The sequence below is a fragment of the Clarias gariepinus genome, chromosome 22 (genome assembly GCF_024256425.1).
Source record: "Clarias gariepinus isolate MV-2021 ecotype Netherlands chromosome 22, CGAR_prim_01v2, whole genome shotgun sequence".
NCBI classification, from domain to species: domain Eukaryota; kingdom Metazoa; phylum Chordata; class Actinopteri; order Siluriformes; family Clariidae; genus Clarias; species Clarias gariepinus.
In genome coordinates, this window is record NC_071121.1 from 21,808,864 (window position 1) to 21,834,081 (window position 25,218).

A 25,218-nucleotide genomic window follows, 5' to 3' on the forward strand; every position below is an offset into this window, starting at 1 on the left:
GCATGTAGCAAATGGGGAATTATTGGCTTTGCTTCGAATAAGGTCATATACTATACATACACAATTATTAACATCTGTACATCCATGTAGTTATTTAATCAACCAAACATGTGGCAGCAGCACAATAGAAGAAAATCATGGAGACACGTGGCAAGAGCTTTAGTTACTGTTTACATTTTGTAAAGTGTGTGTTAAAGCATGCCTATTCACCATATAATTTTTATTATCACAGAAATGTTTCTACCGGATCATTACCAGAGTGACGTTTCATCATTTATAGCGTGGGAGTGGCAGTGGGCCATCGAGAACCATACTGTGATCAAAGGTGTACTTGACTTTTAGGTCTATTCACATAAGTGAGAATAGAGGGTTCTCTCTCCACTGTTTCATCTATTTTACATTTAAAATAAAATCTCATTTGCATGGAGACCAAGAAGGCTTGTGTAGAATGATATAAAGGTTCAGTCAGAAATAGCTCAGTATTTAGTTTGACTATGCTGAATCCAGTGTGCTGCATGTATTCCATTATTGTTACTGTGTAATAAACTTTATCTTAGTGAAGATCTTTGACGTCAGGTTTTTCACATGCCATCACTGCAAAAAATGCAAAAAAGGAAAAGAAATTGATTTTAAATATATTAAATTAAACGTTTATTGGAAAATGTCGATTCTGAGAACAAAGCCCTCCAGCATAACTCACATAAACACTGAGGAGGAGGAGGCTGAAATGTTCCATCAGAAGAACAGGTTATTGATGATTCTCCAATAAGAGTGTAACCTTTACTACAAGAGTATGTGACTACTTCACCATAACCATAATATTCATCCTCTATATTATATACTCCATTCTCTATTTTAGAAGGTGGTAAACATTTTGTTTCTAAAAACAAAACAAAACAAGTTAATTTGCATCAAAAAAATTTCAATTTCAAATTAACACAAATTCAACAAATTTCATTACGTTCACAAACTGCAGCTCTCCCATCCCAACCTTCAGCCAGACACCTTCTAGTTTTCATTCCAACTGACATATATCTACAAACAGAGAGATTGTACAAAACCATGTTTGTGCATTTTTCTGTGTAAATTTGAACAAAAACTTACACGTAAGGCAGGTGACCACAACTTCACTCACCCCTCATTACACTCAACGGTGATTATTGCACCAAATTCAATTCCATCTGGAGTTAAATATCTTCCATTTGACACGTCACCTGGATTTTCACAGGACTTTTCTAAAAATACAGAAATGTCTTGATTTTCATGCTTTGCACCAATAACTATGAAAAATATATACAAACACAATCCGAAAAGGTAAGAATGAAGAAATGTCTAAATAGAGAATTACTTTTACACTGAAGGTCTAGTGTAGTCCACTGATTTCCTCTGCAGGTGATTGACCTGGAAGCTCCTGAATTAACAGGCACATATCCAGTTAAACAACTGAATGTTACAGTGGATCCGTCAGGGTATTCATTCATTTGAGCAGATTCGTAAATCATGTTTTCGCCAACGGGTGGTTTGCTACATTGAGCTGAAAAGATATCTGAAAAAAAAAGAACACAGGCACATATCCAGTTAAACAACTGAATGTTACAGTGGATCCCTCAGGATAATCCCTTAGAGCTGATGCTTCCATGAAAATCATGTTTCCCTAAACAGAGGGTCCCTTACACTGGGCTGGGCAGATATCAGATAAATATCATATTAGTACGATGTTAGCAAAGTAAAAAAAAAACAGGAGAAATATGCCAAATTTCAAATTCCAAAGTGCAAAGGTCTATGATGGTGTCTAGCAGAACAATAATAAAATAAATTTTCCTCTTAACCATTAAAATGTTATGTTTTTCGCAACAGCAGCAATATCAAGGATTTGTTCAAATTTGTCAAGATTGGGACTGGTACTGTATCATTTATGGTGTTGGGGGACATTACTTTTTAAAGTAGCTAATTACATAAAAAGAATTACTGTCATTACAAAGTAATCAGTTACATTACAGTGTTACTTTCTGATAAAAGTAACTAGTTTGAGTACTTTTCCATTGCAGAAAATGAAAACTCCCTTATGATTCCGCATGCATGTTGTTCTAGTCAAGACCTTTATAAAGCGATGTTTGGACCATAGTCTGTTAACTACTAATACCCCAATCTCACCTACGCAGTTTCGCGCAGTGGCCGTAAGTACAATTCATCATTATTCACCACGAGCTTTGGTGCTGTAATTTGATCTGATGCAAACATGCTAATATTTTCATGTAACATGTAGTGACGGTGAAATGAACGCTGTGCTGCCAATCAACTATGATTGTATACCCAAATCATATTTGATTTACAAACAGCTGCGGTCACTTATATTGCCATTGGTTGAAACCCTCAATAAAAGCAGTCTACCTACACTAAACAGAGAGAGGGATTAGATGGAGAAGATGAAAGAGAAGAGGCAACGAAAGAAAAGGGCACCAAGTTTCTCATCAGTTGAACTTGAAATTTTGCTCGACGAGGTGTTCACCCACATTGCAACACTCTTCGGCAGCTTTAGAAACAACGTGTTCAACAGCACTAAAAAACAACTCTGAAGTGAGATTGCAAGGAAGATGGCTGCCTTCGGTTCAGGTGCACCCAGAGACTGGCAGGATGTCAGGAAAAAATGGCACGATTTTTCAAGCATTGCCAAGGTGAGAGCTGCTGCAGTCCAAAGAGATCGGGTGCAAAAACAGGTGCTGGGTCCAGTTCTGTGTCGCCACTAACACCACTGGAGGAGAAGGCACTGGCAGTATTGGGAGAATCAGCGTCTTATAGAATCCCTGGGGGGATTGATGTGAGAAGAGGTGATGCCGGGCATGCCTCATGCTCACAGACCAGACCATTGCCACCTCCCAGTACACCATGCTCCTCGTTTACTCAGAAGCCTGCAGCACCATCCTCTCCTGGTAGCAGCAAGACTGAAGAGTGCACTACTCCACCGTCTCTGGAACGTGTGTCCTTGCCAGGACGACGCCGCTATAGCACAGCACGCAAACTGTCACCATGCCGCTGTAGTGAGGAACTCGTAAATCTCGATGCGAAAGGTTGGTGGTGTTGCAAAACATTGAGAAAAAGTTGGATAACATTGAGCGTCGGCTGACGGAAGGAAACGACCTCGCATGCCATTCATTGGAGCTAAAGAGGGCCAAGCTGGAGCTGGCCAAACAACAGCATGCCCTGGCAGAGGCGCAGTACAATAGACCTTTAATCACAGTACCAATCTTGCTGCCATCTGAAGGCAAGCCAGTTTTTCGTTGTTCATATTTTGATGTTCATTTCCTCACAGTTGCTAATCTGATGATCTGTTTTCAGATTTTGTTTCTTTTATAGATGCTGAGCAACAGTCACACCGGAGTTCACTACCTATTAGATAAATCAAGATTAATCAGCAATACGACATTTTAGCTTGGACATCCAGTTAACCTTTGACAGAGATATTCTAATGTTTAGACCTATACAACTTTGGGAGAAGCATGTCAGTCATTGGGGTTGTATAGCGCACATATGTAATGAATATAATGAGACAGGTCCACTGATGACGCCATAGCCCTGACTCTGCATACTGCCCTCACCCACCTGGAGAAGAAAGATACGTATGTGAGAATGCTGCTTTTAGATTATAGCTCTGCATTCAACACCATCGTCCCCTTGAAGCTGGACAGGAAACTACAAGATCTAGGATTGAGCAGCTCTCTCTGCAGTTGGATTTTTAACTTCCTGTCCGACAGACGCCAGATGGTCAGACTGGGCAGTATCACCTCATCCTCTGTCACAATAAACACTGGTGCTCCACAGGGGTGTGTACTGAGCCCTCTACTGTACTCACTCTACACATACGACTGCACGCCCACTAGCAGCTCCAACATCGTTGTGAAGTTTGCGGACGACACAACAGTGGTGGGTCTTATCACCAACGGTTATGCCGTCAGTGCCATGACACATTGGTGCCAGGAGAATCATCTCTCCCTCAATGTCGGAAAGACCAAAGAGTCGATAGTGGACTTCCGGGGGTGTAGAGGGGCACATTCCCCCATCATCATCAACGGTGCTGCTGTGGAGAGAGTGAACAGCTTCCGTTTCCTGGGTGTTCACATAGCAGAGAATCTCACATGGTCAGTTCATACTGACAAAACAATAAAGAAGGCGCAGCAGCGACTCTTCTTTCTCAGGAGACTGAAGAGATTTGGCATGAGCCCCCGCATACTCAGGACCTTCTACCGCTGTGCCATCGAGAGCATCCTCACTGGATCCATCACAACCTGGTACGGCAACAGCACCGCCTACAACCGGAAAGCTCTGCAGAGAGTGGTGCGGTGTTCCGAAAGGATAATTGAAGGTGAGCTTTCCTCCCTTCAGGACATCTACAGGAAGCGGAGCCTGAGGAAAGCGAGGAGGATCATCAAAGACTCCAGTCACCCCAGTAACCACCTATTTAAACTGCTCCCGTCAGGCAGGAGGTATGGAAGCATTTGGTCCCGAACCAGCAGGCTGAAGGACAGCTTCTATCATCAGGCCATCAGACTGCTGAACACTGACCAATAGGTCTTCATAGACACTACACTGTCACTTTCACACTGTCACTTTATAGTTACTAAGCCACTTTATGCACTCCATACTGCACATAATTGCCTTTTGCACAACATTTATTGCGGACATTCTTTATACATTTAAGACTCCGGCTTAAATGCACTGACCAATAGGTCTTCATAGACACTACACTGTCTCTTTCACACTGTCACTTTATAGTCACTAAGCCACTTTATGCACATAATCCCTCCATACTGCACATAATTGCCTTTTGCACAACATTCATTATTCATTTATACACAAGTAGACACACTCTCACAACCGTGTGTGTATGTGTATAAACATGTATGCATATGTGTGTATGTGTATATGTATATATATATATACAGTATATATATATATATATATATACACTGTATATATATATATATATATGTGTGTGTGTGTGTGTGTGTGTATGTATACTTGTACCCACTCTTTTTTTCATTTATATTATGTTTTATTTATATATATATATATATATAAATATATATATATATATTTTTTTTTTATAATACTTGCACAATATTTATACTACTGTATTAATCATATGTATATTTATTCTTCTAATTTTACACCACTCTTGCTTGTGTAGTTGCACATAAGAATTTCACTCATATGTACTGTACCAGTGTACCAGTAACGTGATGTGACAATAAAAGTGACTTGACTTGAGATGACAGTAGAGGTTCGAAGCATTACAATCACACCGAAAAATTAATGGATGCGTGATTTTAAATTCCCAAGTTTATTTTCTTATTTAACTAAATCAAATTTCATCATGAAATAAAATGTGTTAAAAAAGTTAATCCAGTCATGGATGATTGCTAATAAGAAATAAAACATATTTTAAACAAAGACATTTTTAATCAACTGCTGCCTTGCCTCAACCCCGGCAGCATGCAGTGCAGCCCTCTGTGGAGGATTGAAGACCTCAACGTCCACCTCTGCATCTTCCTCCTCATTCGCCTCCTCCTCCTCCCCCTCTGGTAAAGGTGCGTTTCCACGCAGAGCCATTTTATGGGGCATGGCTGTTGCCACCGTAACTGCGCAACACCTGTGAGGCTTTATGCGCAATCCTCCTGCAGCCTTGTGCAGACACTGAAAGCGCAGCTTCCAGAGTCCAATTGCACGCTCGACGATGTTGCGAGTGTGAATGTGTGCAACATTGAAAGCTCTTTCAGCCGGAGTCTGTGGGTTGGATACTGGTGTGTTGGATACTGGTTTGAAGAGGTACATTCCTAGAGGATATCCACTGTCCCCACGGAACACGCTCTGACCCACGGCAGAATTGGCCCAGACAAAACTGTCATGGGTGCTGCCAGGCCACTTCGCCACCAGGTCATTGATTAGACCCCTGTGGTCCACCACTACCTGGATGTTTATTGCCGCATATCCCTTTTGCGACATGTATGCCTGATCAAGCACTGATGGAGTGGATATTGGGATTAGTGTTCCATCCACTAAGCCTAGGACTCTAGAAATGCCCGTAATGGTATGGCAGCCCTGGTGCAGATCCTGGACCTCCTAGGATGTTGCTGGCAGTCGGATCCAATCTCTAGCATGGCGCAGAAGGGCGTTAGTAACAGAGAGGACGCACCTCCACATGGAGGGTTTGCTGAGGTCGTAGCCTTCTCCCAAAACCTCCATGAAGCTCCGGGTAGCATAAAATCTTAGCGCTGCAAGGAGCTGAACATTATGACGTAAAGCGTACGAGCGACTAGCGTCTTGAGCTGAAACTACGTTAAGAATGAGTTAAGGTTGGTCTAGAAACACCAACAGTGCAGATATATGGATATTATGTTAAAAAAAAAATTAAAATCTACACTTTAAGAAACTGCTTATGATTCTTCAGTCATCGTATTATCTTCGCTTAACATGCCATTATCATACACAGCTGGGTAAACACTTGTTAACACAATATGACTGCATATTGACTGTCGTTAATATTGACAGTCCTCTTCAAACATCACAACAAAGAATTGTTTATGACAAGAATGTTATACAAGATGGTAAGAAATAATGTAAGGTATATGCTTTATCAACCTAAATTTCTTATTCATAAAATGCATATAATGCCATAATATAAAAGGAATAACTGTCTAATTTTAAAGTCAGAACATCAAGATAATAAAACACTGATTAATCTTACTGATGCACTGAGGAGGAGATGGATTCCATCCCTTTACATCGCATACCAGGTGGCCGTCTCCTACCATAATGTAACCTTCATTACACTTGTATTGGACAATATCTTTATAGCCGTAGGATGATGACTTTCCTCCAACTCTAACTGCATTTTTAATGTCAGGTTCTTCACATGCTATCACTGAAAATACAAAAAAGAAAAATAAATTGATTTAGAAAATTATTAAATTACACATCTTTTGGGAAATATTAATTCTTAACTGAGAACAAAGCCCTCCAGCATAACTCACATAAACACTGAGGAGGAGGAGGCTGAAATGTTCCATCAGAAGAACAGGTTATTGATGATTCTCCAATAAGAGTGTAACCTTTACTACAAGAGTATGTGACTACTTCACCATAACCATAAGATTCGTCATCTCTATCATATACTCCATTCTCTATTTTAGAAGGTGGTAAACATTTTGTCTCTAAAAACAAAAGAACAAGTTAATTTGCATCAAACAATTTTTCGACTTCAAATTAACAAAAATATAACACATTTCATTACGTTCACAAACTGCAGGTCTCCCATCCCAACCTTCAGCCAGACACCTTCTAGTTTTAGGTCCAACGGACATATATCTACAAACAGAGAGATTGTACAAAACCATGTTTGTGCATTTTTTTTGTGTAAATTTGAACAAAACGTACACGTAAAGCAGGTGACCACAACTTCACTCACCCCTCATTACACTGAAGAGTGATTATTGCACCAAATTCAATTCCATCTGGAGTTAAATATCTTCCATTTGACACGTCACCTGGATTTCCACAGCACTTTTCTAAAAATACAGAAACGTCTCAATTTTCATGCATTGCACCTTAAACTATGAAAAATATATACAAACACAATCCGAAAAGGTAAGAATGAAGAAATGTCTAAATAGAGAATTACTTTTACACTGAAGGTCTAGTGTAGTCCACTGATTTCCTCTGCAGGTGATTGACCTGGAAGCTCCTAAATCAACAGGCACATATCCAGTTAAACAACTGAATGTTACAGTGGATCCGTCAGGGTATTCATTCATTTGAGCAGATTCGTAAATCATGTTTTCGCCAACGGGTGGTTTGCTACATTGAGCTGAAAAGATATCTGAAAAAAAAAAGAAACAAAAAAAAACCCAGGCACATATCTAGTTAAACAACTGAATGTTACAGTGGATCCCTCAGGATAATCCCTTAGAGCTGATGCTTCCATGAAAATAATGTTTCCCCAAACAGAGGGTCCCTTACACTGGGCTGGGCAGATATCAGATAAATATCATATTAGTACAATATTAGCAAAGTTCAAACAAATCAGGAGAAATATGCCAAATTCCAAAGTGCAAAGTGCAAAGGTCTATGATGGTGTCTAGCGGAACAATAATAAAATATTTTTTTCTTTTAACCATTAAAATTTGATGTTTTTTGCAAAAGCAGCAATATCAAGGATTTGTTCAAATTTGTCAAGATTGGGACTGGTACTGTATCATTTATGGTGTTGGTGACGTTACTTTTTAAAAGTAGCCAATTACATAAAAAGAATTACTGTCAATACAAAGAAATCAGTTACATTACAGTGTTACCTTCTGATAAAACTAACGTACTTCTAAATACAGAGTACCGTTAATTGACATGACAGAATCTCAACATTATGAAACACTGATTACTCTTACTGATACACTCAGGACGAGGTAAATTCCATCCATTTACTTTACAGATCAGATGACCAGTTCCTTTCATTTTGTACCATAAAAAAAAACATCCTTTGTGCATATGTGTATAAATCTGAACAAGGACTAATGATTATGTAAAGGTATACAGCTTTACTAACACCTGATAATCTAACTAATATCTTTTTTGGGATCAAATTTTTATTAGTTTCATGTAGAAAGGATCATATACAATACTGTACAATCTCAGTCCGATCCTCCAAACCCCCTCAAACGCCCACCCGCTCCCACCCCCAAGCGGTCCCCAGAGTCCAGGCCAACTTATAATCAAATTGCAATCAAACGAAATAAAGTGCATACAATAATAATATTAATATAAAATGCAAATAAGTCCAAAATACAGATATAGATATTGTATGTGCAATACAACAAACTAAGGATAAGCAGAGTAGCATAAACAGTAAATCACCAGAGGTTTACAATTTTCAATTATATCCAAAATTGCCAGCTACCGTCTTGAAGTTTTCTTATTAAGCCATCTGCAACCGCTTCCCATGCCTCAATGGTTGAGGCTCTAGCTTTATTTATTCTGGCTGTTGAAAGTTCTAACCTCATATCATGAAACTGAAATAACCAGTGTCGCACAGATAAAGTGTGTGGAGGGAGCCATCTCTGAGCAATTATCTTTTTGGCAGATGTTAGTCCTGCCAGCCAAATTTTCCTTTGTATTTCTGTAAAACCTAGGCTAGAGTCGTCATTTAGGAGAAGTACCATTGGTTGCACTGCTATCTCTTTTCCTATCATATCAGACAATACTGATGAAATCTTTACCCAAAACTCGTAAACCTCCTCACATTCCTATACCATATGCATAAATGTTCCCAATTGCTGGTGGGAACAAAGATTGCAGTAGGGACTTTGCGATACTTTAATTAGGAAACGTTTATTTGGTGTCCAGTATAATCTATGACAAAATTTAAAATGAATTAATTGGTGGTTTGGATTTTTTGACGCATGGAATATATTTTTCCATACAGTATCCCACTCAATCTGGTTCACAGATAGCTCCCTCACCCAAATCATATGCAGTGGTAACTGTTTCTTGCTAACTTCAAGAAGACGAGAATAGACCGCTGAGACTACCTTTTGCTGAGAAGAGTTAGAGAGCCAAGTGTTAACTGGATGTGCTTCAAGAGTTGACCCCCAAGAGACTCCATATGCTCTGAGTGCTGAACGCATTTGTAAGTACAGAAAAAAGAATGATGCAGGTACATTAAAGGATGCAACTATATTTTGAAAACTAAGCATACCCTTATCACCCCATATGTCAGCAAAAGTCCTTATTCCCTTTTTTGACCACTGTTCTGATTTAAATGGTTCAGAACCACATTTGGTATTTCTATTACGCCATAAAGAAGTCTGTAGATGCCATTTATTATCGTACCTTAATAATTTCTCCACTGCTCTGAAAGTGTTAATTGTGTTTGTTACAATGGGTCCGAATGGGTTTGCAATACTTTGAAGAGAGTCCAGAGAAAAATACATCTTCGAGTCTAAAGCCCAATCCCAATTCTACCCCTTACCCCTACACTTAGCCCTACCCCTCCGTTTGGCGCGTTCACGTGAAGGGGTAGGGGTGTCTCATTTCTCTTTTGGTTGGAGGGGTAGGGGTAAGGGGAAGGGCCAGATAGCCCTCCAAACGAAGATTTTTCGGGACCTCACTTCAAACGAAGAGCTAAGCGAAATTTTCAAGATGGCTGCTCACTCGAGCAAGCAGACCCATATACAGTGGTGTGAAAAACTATTTGCCCCCTTCCTGATTTCTTATTCTTTTGCATGTTTGTCACACAAAATGTTTCTGATCATCAAACACATTTAACTATTAGTCAAAGATAACATAATTGAACACAAAATGCAGTTTTTAAATGATGGTTTTTATTATTTAGGGAGAAAAAAAATCCAAACCTACATGGCCCTGTGTGATTAGTACAGAGACAGCGCTCGTTAAAGTAGTAAATGACATTCTATTGGCCTCTGATCAGGGTTGTGTAACTATGCTTGTACTACTTGACCTCAGTGCAGCTTTTGACACCGTTGATCACGCTATTCTTCTTCACAGATTAGAAAATGTAGTGGGAATTAAGGGTACAGCCCTCTCCTGGCTCAGATCCTATCTGACCCATCGTTATCAGTATGTAGACTTAAATGGTGATTATTCTGCATGTTCTCTAGTGGAGTTTGGCGTTCCGCAGGGTTCAGTTTTAGGTCCACTGCTTTTTTCCCTTTACATGCTTCCTCTGGGCAACATAATCCGTAAGCATGGTATTAGTTTTCATTGTTATGCTGACGATACACAGTTATATGTCTCAGCAAAACCTGATGAGAAAAAACAGCTTACTAAAATTGAGCAATGTGTGCAGGACATAAGAAATTGGATGCTAATTAACTTCCTTCTGCTAAATCCGGATAAGACAGAAGTTCTAGTCATAGGACCGCATACAGCTAGGAATAAAATTTTAGATCACACCGTAACTTTAGATGGCCTTTCTGTTCCATCAAATGCAACAGTGAAAGACCTTGGTGTGATTATTGATTCCAGCCTTTCATTTGAAGCACATGTAGATAAAACTACCAGGATAGCATTCTTTCACCTCAGAAATATTGCCAGAATAAGAAATTTATTGTCGCTAAACGACGCAGAAAAACTAGTTCATGCTTTTATCACCTCTAGGTTGGACTATTGTAATGCCTTACTGTCTGGTTGTTCAGCTAGATGCATAAATAAGCTTCAGCTAGTCCAGAATGCAGCAGCGAGAGTCCTCACGAGAACCAGAAGATATGAGCACATCACCCCTATCTTATCTTCACTCCATTGGCTCCCTGTGAAATTTCGCATTGATTTTAAAATACTACTCTTGACATATAAAGCATTAAATGGTCTCGCGCCGCAGTACCTGAGCGAACTGCTAGTGTCTTACGATCCGCCACGCCTACTTCGATCAAAGGATGCAGGCTGCTTGTCAGTACCGCGTATTACGAAAAATACAGCTGGGGGCAGAGCTTTTTCTTACAAAGCCCCAAAGTTATGGAATAGTCTTCCAAATAGTGTTCGGGACTCAGACACAGTCTCAGTGTTTAAGTCCAGGCTAAAAACCTATTTATTTAGCCAAGCATTTTTATAAATAGATTTGCCATAGGTAAAGGAGCAGATCTGGGGGACTCATGGACGTAGAGTATTATGGTGAACTGGTATGTTTGGATGCTGTCTTCCTCACTCTCATTGATCACTCAGGTTTGCTGACGGTGAGGTGATTGTTTGCTTTACATGTCAGGAAGCCCTCATGTTTGTGTTTCCTTCTGGCTCTCCCTTTTAGTTATGCTGTCATAGGTAGTCCTGCCGGAGTCTCTGCTTGCACTCTACAGTTAATATACATTCACATTATACATCGTGTGACTGTGACCATACCTAACTGCCATCTCTCCTCTTCTTCTCTTTCCCCCCTCTTTCTTTTTCCTCTCTCCTCCTGTCTCCCCCTTTCACTCTTTCTCTCTCTCTCTGTCGAGCTACACATGTCGTTCCTGAGCTGCCAGTGATCCAGACTCCCTCTGCCCTCCGGACCTGTCTGACCCATCCTGGTGCCCCGCTTCTGGCTGAAGATCTCGTCACATGGATGCCCCGTGTGTCTCTCTGGGATGCGTCCGGTGTCTGGGAATGATTCTCTCTACCTAGAAAATGGTTCTGGCCTTGACTGGTGTTGGCAACTGTTTCTCTGGGGACTTGACAGTTCGATAGTTCATAACTGGAACTTCTTACAAGTCTACCTGGGTCTTCAATAACTACCTGGACTCCATATTAACATCAATTACCATCAGCTATTATAGCTGAACTGCCTCCCACCCTACACACTGTATAAATGCAGATCATTTACTGCTTTCTGTTTCACCCAAATGAGGATGGGTTCCCTGTTGAGTCTGGTTCCTCTCAAGGTTTCTTCCTATTACCATCTCAGGGAGTTTTTCCTTGCCACTGTCGCCCTCGGCTTGCTCACCAGGGACAAACTGACCATTTTGATTCATACAAATTCACATTTCATACAAACTTAAATAATTCTTTTGACTGTGTAAAGCTGCTTTGCGGCAATGAAAATTGCTAAAAGCGCTATACAAATAAAATTGAATTGAATTGAATTGATTGCCTTCCTTATAAAAAAATAACTTAACTGTGGTTTATCACACCTGAGTTCAATTTCTGTAGTCACCCCCAGGCCTGATTACTGCCACACCTGTTTCAATCAAGAAATCACTTAAATAGGAGCTACCTGACACAGAGAAGTAGACCAAAAGCACCTCAAAAGCTAGACATCATACCAAGATCCAAAGAAATTCAGGAACAAATGAGAACAAAAGTAATTGAGATCTATCAGTCTGGTAAAGGTTATAAAGCCATTTCTAAAGCTTTGAGACTCCAGCGAACCACAGTGAGAGCCATTATCCACAAATGGCAAAAACATGGAACAGTGGTGAACCTTCCCAGGAGTGGCCGGGCGACCAAAATTACCCCAAGCGCGCAGAGACAACTCATCCGAAAGGCCACAAAAGACCCCAGGACAACATCTAAAGAACTGCAGGCCTCACTTGCCTCAATTAAGGTCAGTGTTCACGACTCCACCATAAGAAAGAGACTGGGCAAAAACGGCCTGCATGGCAGATTTCCAAGGCGCAAACCACTTTTAAGCAAAAAGAACATTAAGGCTCGTCTCAATTTTGCTAAAAAACATCTCAATGATTGCCAAAACTTTTGGAAAAATACCTTGTGGACCGACGAGACAAAAGTTTAACTTTTTGTAAGGTGCGTGTCCCGTTACATCTGGCATAAAAGTAACACAGCAATTCAGAAAAAGAACATCATACCAACAGTAAAATATGTTGGTGGTAGTGTGATGGTCCGGGGTTGTTTTGCTGCTTCAGGACCTGAAAGGCTTGCTGTGATAGATGGAACCATGAATTCTACTGTCTACCAAAAAATCCTGAAGGAGAATGTCCGGCCATCTGTTTGTCAACTCAAGCTGAAGCGATCTTGGGTGCTGCAGCAGGACAATGACCCAAAACACACCAGCAAATCCACCTCTGAATGGCTGAAGAAAAACAAAATGAAGACTTTGGAGTGGCCTAGTCAAAGTCCTGACCTGAATCCTATTGAGATGTTGTGGCATGACTTTAAAAAGGTGGTTCATGCTAGAAAACCCTCAAATAAAGCTGAATTACAACAATTTTGCAAAGATGAGTGGGCCAAAATTCCTCCAGAGCGCTGTAAAAGACTCGTTGCAAGTTATCGCAAATGCTTGATTGCAGTTATTGCTGCTAAGGGTGGCCCAACCAGTTATTAGGTTCAGGGGGCAATTACTTTTTCACACAGGGCCATGTAGGTTTGAATTTTTTTTCTCCCTAAATAATAAAAAAAACATCATTTAAAAACTGCATTCTGTGTTTACTTGTGGTATCTTTGACTAATAGTTAAATGTGAAACATTTTGTGTAACAAACATGCAAAAGAATAAGAAATCAGGAAGGGGGCAAATAGTTTTTCACACCACTGTATGTAACAAATTTTTGCCATTAATAAGAATTTTTATGACAAGTTTTCATAATATGTATATTACCTTTAGTCTTGTGTTTGTGTTTATGGTGATGTTTTGTAAAGAAACGTTTGCAAAAAAAACGCTAAAGTTTGCTAGCGGATAGCACCAATTGCACGATATTACAAAAAATTTTTTTTATGTCATATACTGTACACTTTACTGCATGCTACAAACAAATATGAAAATTCAGTAGCACGGCAGTTTGCAGAGCATTTGATAACGCATTGTTTTTTTTGCTTACGGCCATATGTGTACATGTAAATGAACGGATACGTGTGATGACGTATAACAGTGTTATAGTGGTGTCCCATTTCTTAAAGGAAATATTTTAACCCTTCCCCTTTCCACTGCATTTCAAGGGACAAGGGGAAGGGGCGAGGGGTAGGGGATGGGGTAGAAAATTTAATTGGGATTGGGCTTAAATGGTCTCACAATTGCTGCTTCTATTTCTTTACACGAAGTGGAAATCATGGAGTCAAACTACGACTGCACGCAATTGGAATACTTTATGATATAGCTCAAAATTAGGCAGGGAGAGACCACCCTCCATTTTGGTACGTTGCAATGTGGACAACTTTATCTTTGGTTGTTTGCCATTCCAGAGAAAGGTACGAATTAAAGAGTCCAACCTTTTCCACCATTTTAAAAGAGGTGGCAACGGAATCATGGCACTGAGAAAATTAACCCTGGGTAATATATTCATTTTCACGGTTGAGACTCTAGACTGCAATGATGCAGGAAGTGTCCTCCATCTGTTAATATCTCTTTTGAGCTCTTGAAGGACTTTATCATAATTTATATGGACAATTTCTTGAGAAGACTGTATAAAATTCCTAAGTAAATTATCTGATTCGTGATTGGGATAGCTGTTTTTATCTGGGTGCTCTGAGCTTTTTCATTTAATGGTAGAAGAGACAATTTTTTTTCACCAATTAATCTTGTATCCAGACAGTTTCCCAAAACAATCGAAGGTTCCAAGTGTATTTTGGATTGCGCCAAGATCTGAGATATTACATGCTGGGTACCCCTAATTGAAATAGAGCAAATCTGTTCTTGTCTTATTTTTTGGGCTAGAGGTTCGAGAGATAATGCAAATAACATTGGTGAAAGAGGACATCCTTGCCTTGTTCCTCTCAAGATATCAAATGCCTGGGAATGTAGGCCGTTTGTTGCTATAATTGCTGATGGATTATTATAAATTATTTGTACCATATTAATAAATTTCTCATCAAACCCGAATTTACTTAGCACCCTCCACAATTAATCCCAATTTAATCTATCAAAAGCCCTATCCGCATTCAAGCATAAAACTGCACAAGGGTGATTTCTATTTTAACTTTCATTAATTACATGTAGCAGCCGACGAATATTATCTGCAGCTGACCGATGTGGAATAAAGCCAGATTGATCACTATGAACTAATTCACTGATATATTTTTCAAGACATATAGCTAAAACCCTAGCGTAAATTTTTTAATCAGAATTTATTAATGAAATTGGCCTAAAATTTGAACATTTAGTGTGATCTTTATCTTTTTTTGGAATTAAAGAGATTAAAGCTGTATTCCTTTTTTTTTTCAAAGTGCCCCTTTTGGATTGCCATATTCACTGCAGCATGCATAATTGGTCCTAATAGATCCCAAAGTGGTAAAATTAATTCAGAAGGAATCCCATCTGGTCCGGGTGATTTCTCTTTCTTTACCATTTTCAATGCTCCATGAAGCTCCTCAAGTGTTACAGGTTGTCTCATTCGCTGAGATTCACTTTGTGTTAAATATGGTAAATCTATGTCATGTAAAAATTTGTCACATTCAACCATGTCTATACTTTCCTTAGGCTGATATAACTCTTTAAAGTGATCCACAAAAGTATTGTTTATCTCCCTTGGGTTAGTTATTAGGCCTTTTGAAGGTGAATAAATGGTATCAATAATAGCCTTAGCTTCACTTTGTCTCAGTTGTAACGTCAATAACTTGCTGGGCCTTGGCCCATTAAAATAAAAATTCTGCCGAACTCTATGCATAATAAATTCCGCCTTTCTGCGAAGCAGATCATTTAACTTGGACCTGGAACTCTTTAATTCACTTTCCACAGATTTTGAGACCTTCTCCTTCAACTTCATTTCTTGGTAGCGGCAAATTTGTTCTAATTCCTTAATTTGTGTTTTTCTTTCTTTATTTAAATGAGATGAAAAAGAGATAACGAAATCTCTAATAAAGCCTTTTGTAGCCATCCATACTATCATGTGATTATCCACACTATTAACGTTGATATTTAAGTTTTTTAACTTATTTCTAAAATCTATTAGAAACTCAGAGTCTTGTAAAAGCGTTGTATTGAATTGCCATCTTGCGGATCTATCATGTGAGCGATGAGTAAACTTTGTCAGCAGTGGGTTATGGTCAGAATTACAATGCTTTTAAAACACGTCCTAAATTCACGAGAACATAGAATATAATCTATTCTAGAATGTGTCTGATGCCTCGAGGAAAAGAAGGTGTAATCTCTAACCGATGGGTTTTACACACGCCACACATCTATGAGATTCAGAGTTTGCCCAAAAGAATTAAAGTTTGCTGAAGTTATCTCTTGTGATTTGGTAAATATATTAGTGGATTTATCAAACATTAAATCTGCAAGTGCGTTCATGTCTCCTCCTATAATGAGTGCATACTCATTTAACAATAACAACTGATTTGCTAAAACCTGAAAAAAAAGGCATCAAAAACTGCTGGGGCGTAGATGGAAATAAAAGCTATTTTCTTACTTTGAATACTTGTACAAAAATAGCTCAATCTGCCGGATTTATCATTACTACAGTTTTCAATAACAAGAGGAAGGTTTCGTTTAATGAGTATAAGAGACCCTTTTGTTTTTGTACCGTCACTGGATGCAGCAATAACTTCATAAAATTTATTTTGCATACGAGGAACATCAATTGCTTTTAGATGGCATTCCTGGACTAGAGGGACATCTACACAGTGTCTGCGCAAATAATCCAAAGACTTTGTTCTCTTTATAGGACAATTTAAACCCCTGACGTTAACAGATAAAATTGAGATATTAACCATTGTCAAAGAGACGGTAAGACTTAACTGTGTTGAATATCAAATAGTGAATCGTTTTAAACATAACATCTTTGTTTGCACCTTTCGTTATTAACAAAAAGAAAAAAATATAGGGCTGGACAAAACTCTCCCCTACCCTCTCCCACTGACCACTGGCTATTCCCTCTCTTGTGTATCGGAACCGTGACAATATCATACGTCCCACTGATCTAAGACCCGCCTGCTTCCTCCTAGGTCTAACCATGAAAACCAAATTAACAGGAACAACAGAATTATTAAATACACTTTCAACTGAAAACACACTATTCTGCTTAATGACGTTCCGAACTCGTGATATCAGAAACACGGAAACGCTTTCACAAACAGTCCTACCAATAATAATGGCTGATTAATTATCAGGATGGTTTGTGTCCATCTCGTATGGATTGACATTGGCGAAAGTCAGCTGCCTTCTTGCCCGCGAAGTATTGGCGCTCTGCAGTCGGAACTCCTCTGCTTCTTGTGGCGAAGAAAAGGACTGTTTCTTCCCGTTGTGCGTAACGCGCAGAATAGCTGGGTAAATCAGAAAAGATTGAATTCCCGCTGCTCGCAACTCCTTTCGTGTATCAGCAAAACTTCTCCGTTTCTGCGCGGTGTAAGCGCTGTAGTCAGCAAAGAATCTCAGCCTATTCTCGCCATCCAGAATTGGTCCCCTCTTGCTCACCTCTCTGGCTCCGTCCAAGTTAGCCTGCCGATCTCGATATCTCAACACTTTAAAAATCAAAGTGCGAGCTGTCTCCGTGGATCTCTGCCGTCCATAGATGCGATAAGCTTGTTCAATTTCTATCGGCTTATTTGAGAGCGAGGGGATCCACTTTGGGAGCATTTCTTGAAGAAAGCGAATCGCGTTACCTCCTTCACGGTTTGGTGGAAGACCCACAATACGTACGTTGTTGCGTCTTTCTCGATCTTCCAATTCGGCCAGCTTTATTTGAAACTTGGATACATCCGTTTTGCAGCCAACGACATCCTGTTTTAGGCCTCTCGTCTCGCATTGAATATAGTCCACCTTGTCGATAAGCCCGCGCACAACTGTCATCTGTGATTGGAATTCCGCGGTTAAAGATTGTATACACTGTGTCACATCTTTCATCGCGATATGCACTGCGTTCCGGACAGCTTTTTCTAACATAGTTTGTTGTTTCATCAGTGCTAGCGAAATAGCGTCTGCCATGCTTTCAATGCCAGTTGAAGATTTCATCCGTTTCCCAGTCTGGGTTTTCACAGGCGAGGGGGCAGCTTTCTTGTTAGCATCCATCTTGTTGACGGGTGTATTTAGAATGTTTAATTTAAATATATTAACCTGTTAAATATTAATAAAAAGAGGGGGCATGCCAGGAGCGCTAAAGATCTGCAGCCATCACGTACAAAGCGTCACGTGATTTCCCCATCTGACTAATATCTAAGGTAAATCACAGGACCATTACTGGACCCCCTGCAGTTTGCTTATAAAGCAAACAGGTCTGTTGATGATGCAGTCAACATGGGACTGCACTTCATCCTTCAACATCTGGACAAACCAGGGGCTTATGCAAGGGTCTTGTTTATAGACTTTTTATCAGCTTTTAATACGATCATCTCAGCACTGCTTCAGACCAAACTAAACCAGCTCTCTGTTCCTAGCTCTATCTGTCACTGGATCCACAGCTTTCTGACAGACAGGCAGCAGCTAGTGAGACTGGGGAAATTCATGTCCAACAGCCACACCACCAATACTGGAGCCCCTCAGGGATGCGTTCTCTCCCCACTGCTCTTCTCCCTCTACACCAACGACTGCACCTCTACAGACCTCTCTGTCAAGCTCCTGAAATTTGCAGACTACAATCATCTGCCTCATCCAGGACGGTGACGAGTCTGCATATAGAAGTCAGGTTGAGCAGCTGGCTGTCTGGTGCAGTCACAACAACCTGGAGCTGAACACGCTTAAAAAGGTGGAGATGATCGTGGACTTCAGGAGGAACCCACCTGCACTTCCCCCACTCACCATCATGACCAGCACTGTGACAGCAGTTGAGTCATTCCGGTTCCTGGGCATGATCATCTCTCAGGACTTGAAGTGGGACATTCACATTGACTCCATTGTTAAAAAGGCCCACCAGAGGTTGTATTTCAATTCAATTCAATTCAATTCAATTTTATTTGTATAGCGCTTTTAGCAATTTTCATTGCCGCAAAGCAGCTTTACATAGTCAAAAGAATTATTTAAGTTTGTATGAAATGTGAATTTGTATGAATCAAAATGGTCAGTTTGTCCCTGGTTTGTCCCAGTTTGTATTTCCCTCGCCAGCTGAAGAAATTTAACCTGCCACAGGAGCTGCTCACACAGTTCTACTCAGCCGTCATTAAATCTGTCCTGTGCACTTCAATAACTGTCTGGTTTGGCTCAGCTACGAAAGCAGACATCAGAAGACTTCAAAGGACGGTTCGTACTGCTAAAAGAATTATTGGCACTCCCCTGCCATGCTGCATGAACTGTATACATCCAGAGTGAGGAAAGGGGCTCAGAATATCACTTTGGACCCCTCACACCCAAGCCACCTTCTATTTGAACTTTTGCCGTCGGGTCGACGCTATAGAGCACCAAACACTAGGACAGTCAGGCACAAAAACTGTTTTTTCCCCAGGCAATCTACCTCATGAACAGTTAAACATCATTCTAACTGTCAATAAATATATGTGCAATATTGTGTACAGTACCAGTGTAATATACTGTATAATACCACAGATTTTAGATATTTATGTAACTTATTTAAAAGTATCTTACACCCACCTCCATTTGATGTCAACCTTTTTTTTGTGTGTGTGTGTCGTGCTGTTTTGTCTTGTCATTTGTTTTTTTGTTCTGGAATCTCTGTCACTACAACAAATTCCTTGTACGTGCAAGCGTACTTGGCAATAAAACTCTTTCTGATTCTGTTTCTGACCTCATTATACTGAGCAAAGGCTATTGCGGCAAAAAGAGTCCCTCTGGAGTTAAATATTTTCCATTGGGCAACTCACCGAGGCTTCCACAAGACTTTTCTAAAAATATAATAATGCCTTAATGACCATGCATTGCATTATTACTAAGACAAATAAACTCCAACAGTGCATATATATGGATATTATGTAAAAAAAGTTGAAATCTACACTATAAGAAACTGCTTCTGTTTCCTCAATCATCGTATTATCCGCGCTAAACATGTCATTATCATACACAGCCGGGTAACCTTGCTGTGATTATGGGTAGCCAAAATAAATAAATAAAATGCTTTAACATGCTTTAACATTTCTAGATTAATCGCCTGTTAACTGTTGTTAACACAATATGACTGCATATTGACTGTCGTTAATATTGACAGTCCTCTTCGAACATTACAACAAAGATTTAGTTATGACAAAAATGTTACACAAGATGTTAAGAAATAATGTAACATATACACTTTATCACCCTAAAGTTCTTATTCATAAAAGCTTATAATGCCATAATATAAAAAAAAATAACTGTCTAATTGTAAAGTCAGAACATCAAGATAATAAAACACTAACTAATCCTACCGATGCACTGAGGAGAAGATGGATTCCATCCCTTTACATCGCATACCAGGTGGCCGTCTCCTACCATAATGTAACCTTCATTACACTTGTATTGGACAATATCTTTATAGCCGTAGGATGATGACTTTCCTCCAACTTTAACTGCATTTTTAATGTCAGGTTCTTCACATGCTATCACTAATAATGCAAAAAAGAAAAATAAATTTATTTCTAAAAATATTAAATTACACATCTTTTGAGAAATATTAATTCTTAACTGAGAACAAAGCCCTTTAGCTTAACTCACATAAACACTGAGGAGGAGGAGGCTGAAATGTTCCATCAGAAGAACAGGTTATTGATGATTCTCCAATAAGAGTGTAACCTCTATTACAAGAGTATGTGACTACTTCATTATAACCATAAGATTCGTCCTCTCTATCATATACTCCATTCTCTATTTTAGAAGGTGGTAAACATTTCGTCTCTAAAAACAAAAGAACAAGTTAATTTGCATCAAACAATTTTTTTTATTTCAAATGAACAAAAATGTAACAAATTTCATTACGTTCACAAACTGCAGCTCTCCCATCCCAACCTTCAGCCAGACACCTTCTAGTTTTAGGTCCAACGGACATATATCTACAAACAGAGAGATTTTACAAAACCATGTTTGTGCATTTTTTTGTGTAAATTTGAACAAAACTAACACGTAAAGCAGGTGACCACAACTTCACTCACCCCTCATTACACTGAACAGTGATTATTGCACCAAATTCAATTCCATCTGGAGTTAAATATCCTCCATTTGTCACCTCACCCGGACTTCCACAGGACTTTTCTAAAAATACAGAAACGTCTAAATTTTCATGCATTGCACCTTAAACTATAAAAAATATACAAACACAACCCGAAAAGGTAAGAATGAAGAAATGTCTAAATAGAGAATTACTTTTACACTGAAGGTCTAGTGTAGTCCACTGATTTCCTCTGCAGGTGATTGACCTGGAAGCTCCTGAATTAACAGGCACATATCCAGTTAAACAACTGAATGTTACAGTGGATCCCTCAGGGTATTCATTCATTTGAGCAGGGCTGTAATTCATGTTTTCGCCAACAGAGTGTTTACCACATTGAGCTGAAAAGATATCAGAAATCCAGTTAAAACATAGGTGAGGTAGGGGTATAACAGTAAGAATAACAGAGGGGAGCTAGTTATTAGGGGCAAAGCTTGTAGGATGACTTTCACACACACACACTAACTGAATGACTGCTGTCAGACTCACGGATTACATAAATTGTCAGAATAATGGATTACAAATTTAAAAATAAAAATAAATAACTAAGTACTTAAATAGCTGGCCTAACACGTTAGATTACTCCTTGCATCAAAAAAGTAATCTAAGTACTCTTATTTTGTAACGCGTTACACCCAACACTGATCATTTAACTGTACATCTCTGGAAAAAAAAATAACTCTGCAAAAACAGCAATTTGGAAAACATGAAAGCTGTAATTGCAAATTGGGGTTATTCCACCAAATACTCATTTCTTAATGTTATTTAGCCAATATTTAACACACAATAAGTATTAACATAATTTGTTTACAAATCATTTGCATTTTGTTTTATTTAAGTAAGTTCCTTGTTAAATTCATGCAAAAAGAAGCAGAGCATGACGTGTTGTCGGAATTGTGGAACTGGTATAATCAACATCCGTGCACGCGTGTACTGTTTACTATAACACTGTGGCCACTTGTGTGCGTGTAAAACATATTTTATTTTGTGTTTAAAAGCGCGCATGTACTGTTACTTATAATACTCATGTGTGCGTTCACCTAAAGCAAAAGAAAGGCTTATTAGAATCCATTTTCTACCTCGACCTGTCGTTAAGTGTGCGCGCGTGTAATTTGACACACTGTGCTGGTTCACACTCTGTGTGTCTCTCTCTTTCTCGCCTTTAGTGTGTGTGTGTGCGCGCGTGTGTGCGCATGAAGCACCCCCTCTCTGCTTCACACATACACAAACAAACATAAACACACACTAACACACACTCTGTCCTACACAGAAACTCTGCTTTGTCGCGATTCTTTTCAAAGGTAACGTGCGGTTCATTTGTTTTTGTTTTACTTTACAGCAGTGATTTTGTTAGTGTGTCGCTCACACGAGTGTCATTATCGATGTTCCTTGCTAATTTTTTCGACAAAACAGTTTTTCCGTTAATGTCTTTCTGTGTGTGTGTGTGTATGAAATTCAAATAAGAGAATGAAAAAGGTTTATGATGAGAGGGGGAAATGGGAGGGGCTAAAAGTAAGAGTCTCCTCTTACTTTAGCTTTACACACACACACACACAGCGCCTGCATGCATAAATGGAAACACTTATCTGTCTGAATTTATTTTTACTCTTTTTTTATGTAAAGTGCAGGTTAATTAGTTTTATTTTTCTAGTATATTTTTCTGTATTTTTTTTGGAGGGGGGGGGGGGAATGAATAATTTGAGTTTCCATTATTTCTTATGAGAGAATTTGCTTTGATTTACGAGTGTTTTGAGTATGAGCCCGCTTTTGGAACAAATTAAGCTGGTAACCCAAAGTTCCACTTTATATGCAAGTCATCTGGGTTATTCAAATTGTTCTGTTATGTACATCTTCTGGTGATTTCTCACAACCGTGTATGCTTTCCCCTGAAAAACACTGGCAGCATGTGACTACAGGCAAGCAGTTTTTCCTAAAAGGTTTTCTCAGTCACACAATACACATTTGTCGCTTATATGATTCTTAAAACAAAAAGCTAGATAAAAACTTCAGGCATACAGATTAAAGAGCTGTGGATAATGAATTATGAAATTAATCTAAAAATGACAAAACAGATCATACCTTGGATTTCTCCGACCTTGATGAGACATATGAAGAGAATGATCAGACTGTAGCGCTGCATCTCCCAAATTGTTTGGATGGGTTTAGTTACTAATGTAACAGATTTTTACAATTTAATCCTACAACAGGGTCAATAATATTTTTAATTGTCTAAAGGGATAATATTAACACCAAATGGCAAAAAAAATTTTAGCGTTATGTTAGCCTCATCAGTCTGTTGACTGTCATTACACACTAATGTAACCTGAAGACCAAGAACATAAGAAGTAAATTTATCACCACAGCTTCCCTTCTGGGTTCATTGTTTAACTAACTATAAGATGTTATAATAACATTAAGTGCAAAAATGACCAACTGCTGGCTAACATGCTAGACAATTTAAACAAATAATGTTTGTCCATGTAAACAGGGGCTGTTTGTCCAAGGTCCTTCTTGGTCACAAATCTAACAGAGATACTTACACAGCTTGAAGAACCCAAAAAGGACAGAAAAGCAGCAAAGTATCAACATTAGGCTACAAATATCTATTTTTGCCCAGAGGAATGACTATGAACAAACAAAACAATCTCACCTTTCAGATCAGATACTGAACAGCTAAACCTGTTGAAATGACAGCAGGCTGTTATTTATCACCAATTCCTGGGTGAATGACCAGAAATTGCATCACACCCCTGCCAGAAAAGGGTTGACCCTTCCCGAAAGAGGTACAGTAGGAGGAGCCAACATGATGTCATATCATGTTAGGTATTTTAACGAAAGGCGCCAATTTCTGGGTGAATGATCAGACATCGTGCCACACCCCTGCTAGAAAATGAGTGACTCTCCCCAAAAGAGGTATATTAGTAGGCACTAACATAATGTCATTTGGCTGAAGACATTTCTATGAAAGGCGGCCACATTGGCATACTCATTACATTGTTTTGCCTTTATACTTCACTCATGAGTAGTGTGTGAATGAGTACCCCAGTGTTCACTTATGGGTACGGTGTCTCACACCTAAAGATCTGCTTATAAAACCAGTTACATTAATTCATTGGTTGATTAGATTCATCAAACATTGATTTTGTCATGTTTAATGACTCTTCCTGAAAAGAATATTTTAACAAACAAAATCTCCCTATATAGTATGCTTACTCATTTTGAATTCAATACTATAAACATCAGTCCATTAGCTTCTTATTAATTAACTGTCTCTGTTGTGAAATGTGTATGAGCAGGAAGTACTGTGGCCTCTTCAACACAAGTAAATGATTTTGTCTCAATCAATATATCAGCCAATACATATATATTTTCATATCAGCCACTGTTCTCTTGTTGGGGTTAGGGATATTTCAGTCATTAAGACCTTAATTTTTTGATTCTAGAGTTTTTTAACCAATGCAAAAATATGAAGAGGATTTTTAAATTGAGGCAAACTAAATTAATATTTAGTTAAAAAAATATAAATATGTAGTTTGCCCACAGTGCCCAAACTACCACTAACTAGTTTGCTGACCCTGATATTACTGGGCGTGATTGGCCGCCCAAATTGGCTGACCTGAAGCCCATAGAGAACCTATGAGGTATTGTTGAAAGGAAGATGAGGAACACCCCATCTAACAATACAGATAAGCTGAAGAATGCCTCATCTTAAATAATGAAAGCAACCT

The 25,218-nt window shown here is 39.0% G+C and overlaps 1 protein-coding gene across 1 annotated transcript; it reads right to left on the reverse strand.

Moving 5' to 3' along the window:
* Positions 1-1,116: 1,116 nt before the first annotated feature.
* LOC128510589 (complement receptor type 1-like) lies at positions 1,117-24,227 on the reverse strand. The gene is made up of 14 exons (XM_053482991.1): positions 24,141-24,227; positions 23,570-23,688; positions 21,646-21,831; positions 21,435-21,534; positions 21,262-21,335; positions 21,001-21,180; positions 20,715-20,891; positions 7,676-7,873; positions 7,463-7,562; positions 7,289-7,362; positions 7,029-7,208; positions 6,743-6,919; positions 1,349-1,546; positions 1,117-1,235 (listed from the first exon to the last, which is right to left on the reverse strand). The coding sequence occupies exons 2-14, from the start codon at positions 23,628-23,630 to the stop codon at positions 1,132-1,134; spliced, it is 1,809 nt and encodes a 602-aa protein (XP_053338966.1). The 5' UTR covers positions 23,631-23,688; positions 24,141-24,227; the 3' UTR covers positions 1,117-1,131.
* Between the last annotated feature and the right edge of the window lie 991 nt (positions 24,228-25,218).

Excerpts from the sequence above, each read along its gene's own strand:
- LOC128510589 (XM_053482991.1), bottom strand. The coding sequence starts at position 23,630 with ATGCAGCGCTACAGTCTGATCATTCTCTTCATATGTCTCATCAAGGTC. Across the intron at positions 21,336-21,434 it reads ACTGTTCAGTGTAATGAGGG|ATATATGTCCGTTGGACCTA; the intron begins GTGAGTGAAGTT and ends CTCTGTTTGTAG. Across the intron at positions 7,563-7,675 it reads ACTAGACCTTCAGTGTAAAA|AAAAGTGCTGTGGAAATCCA; the intron begins GTAATTCTCTAT and ends CTGTATTTTTAG.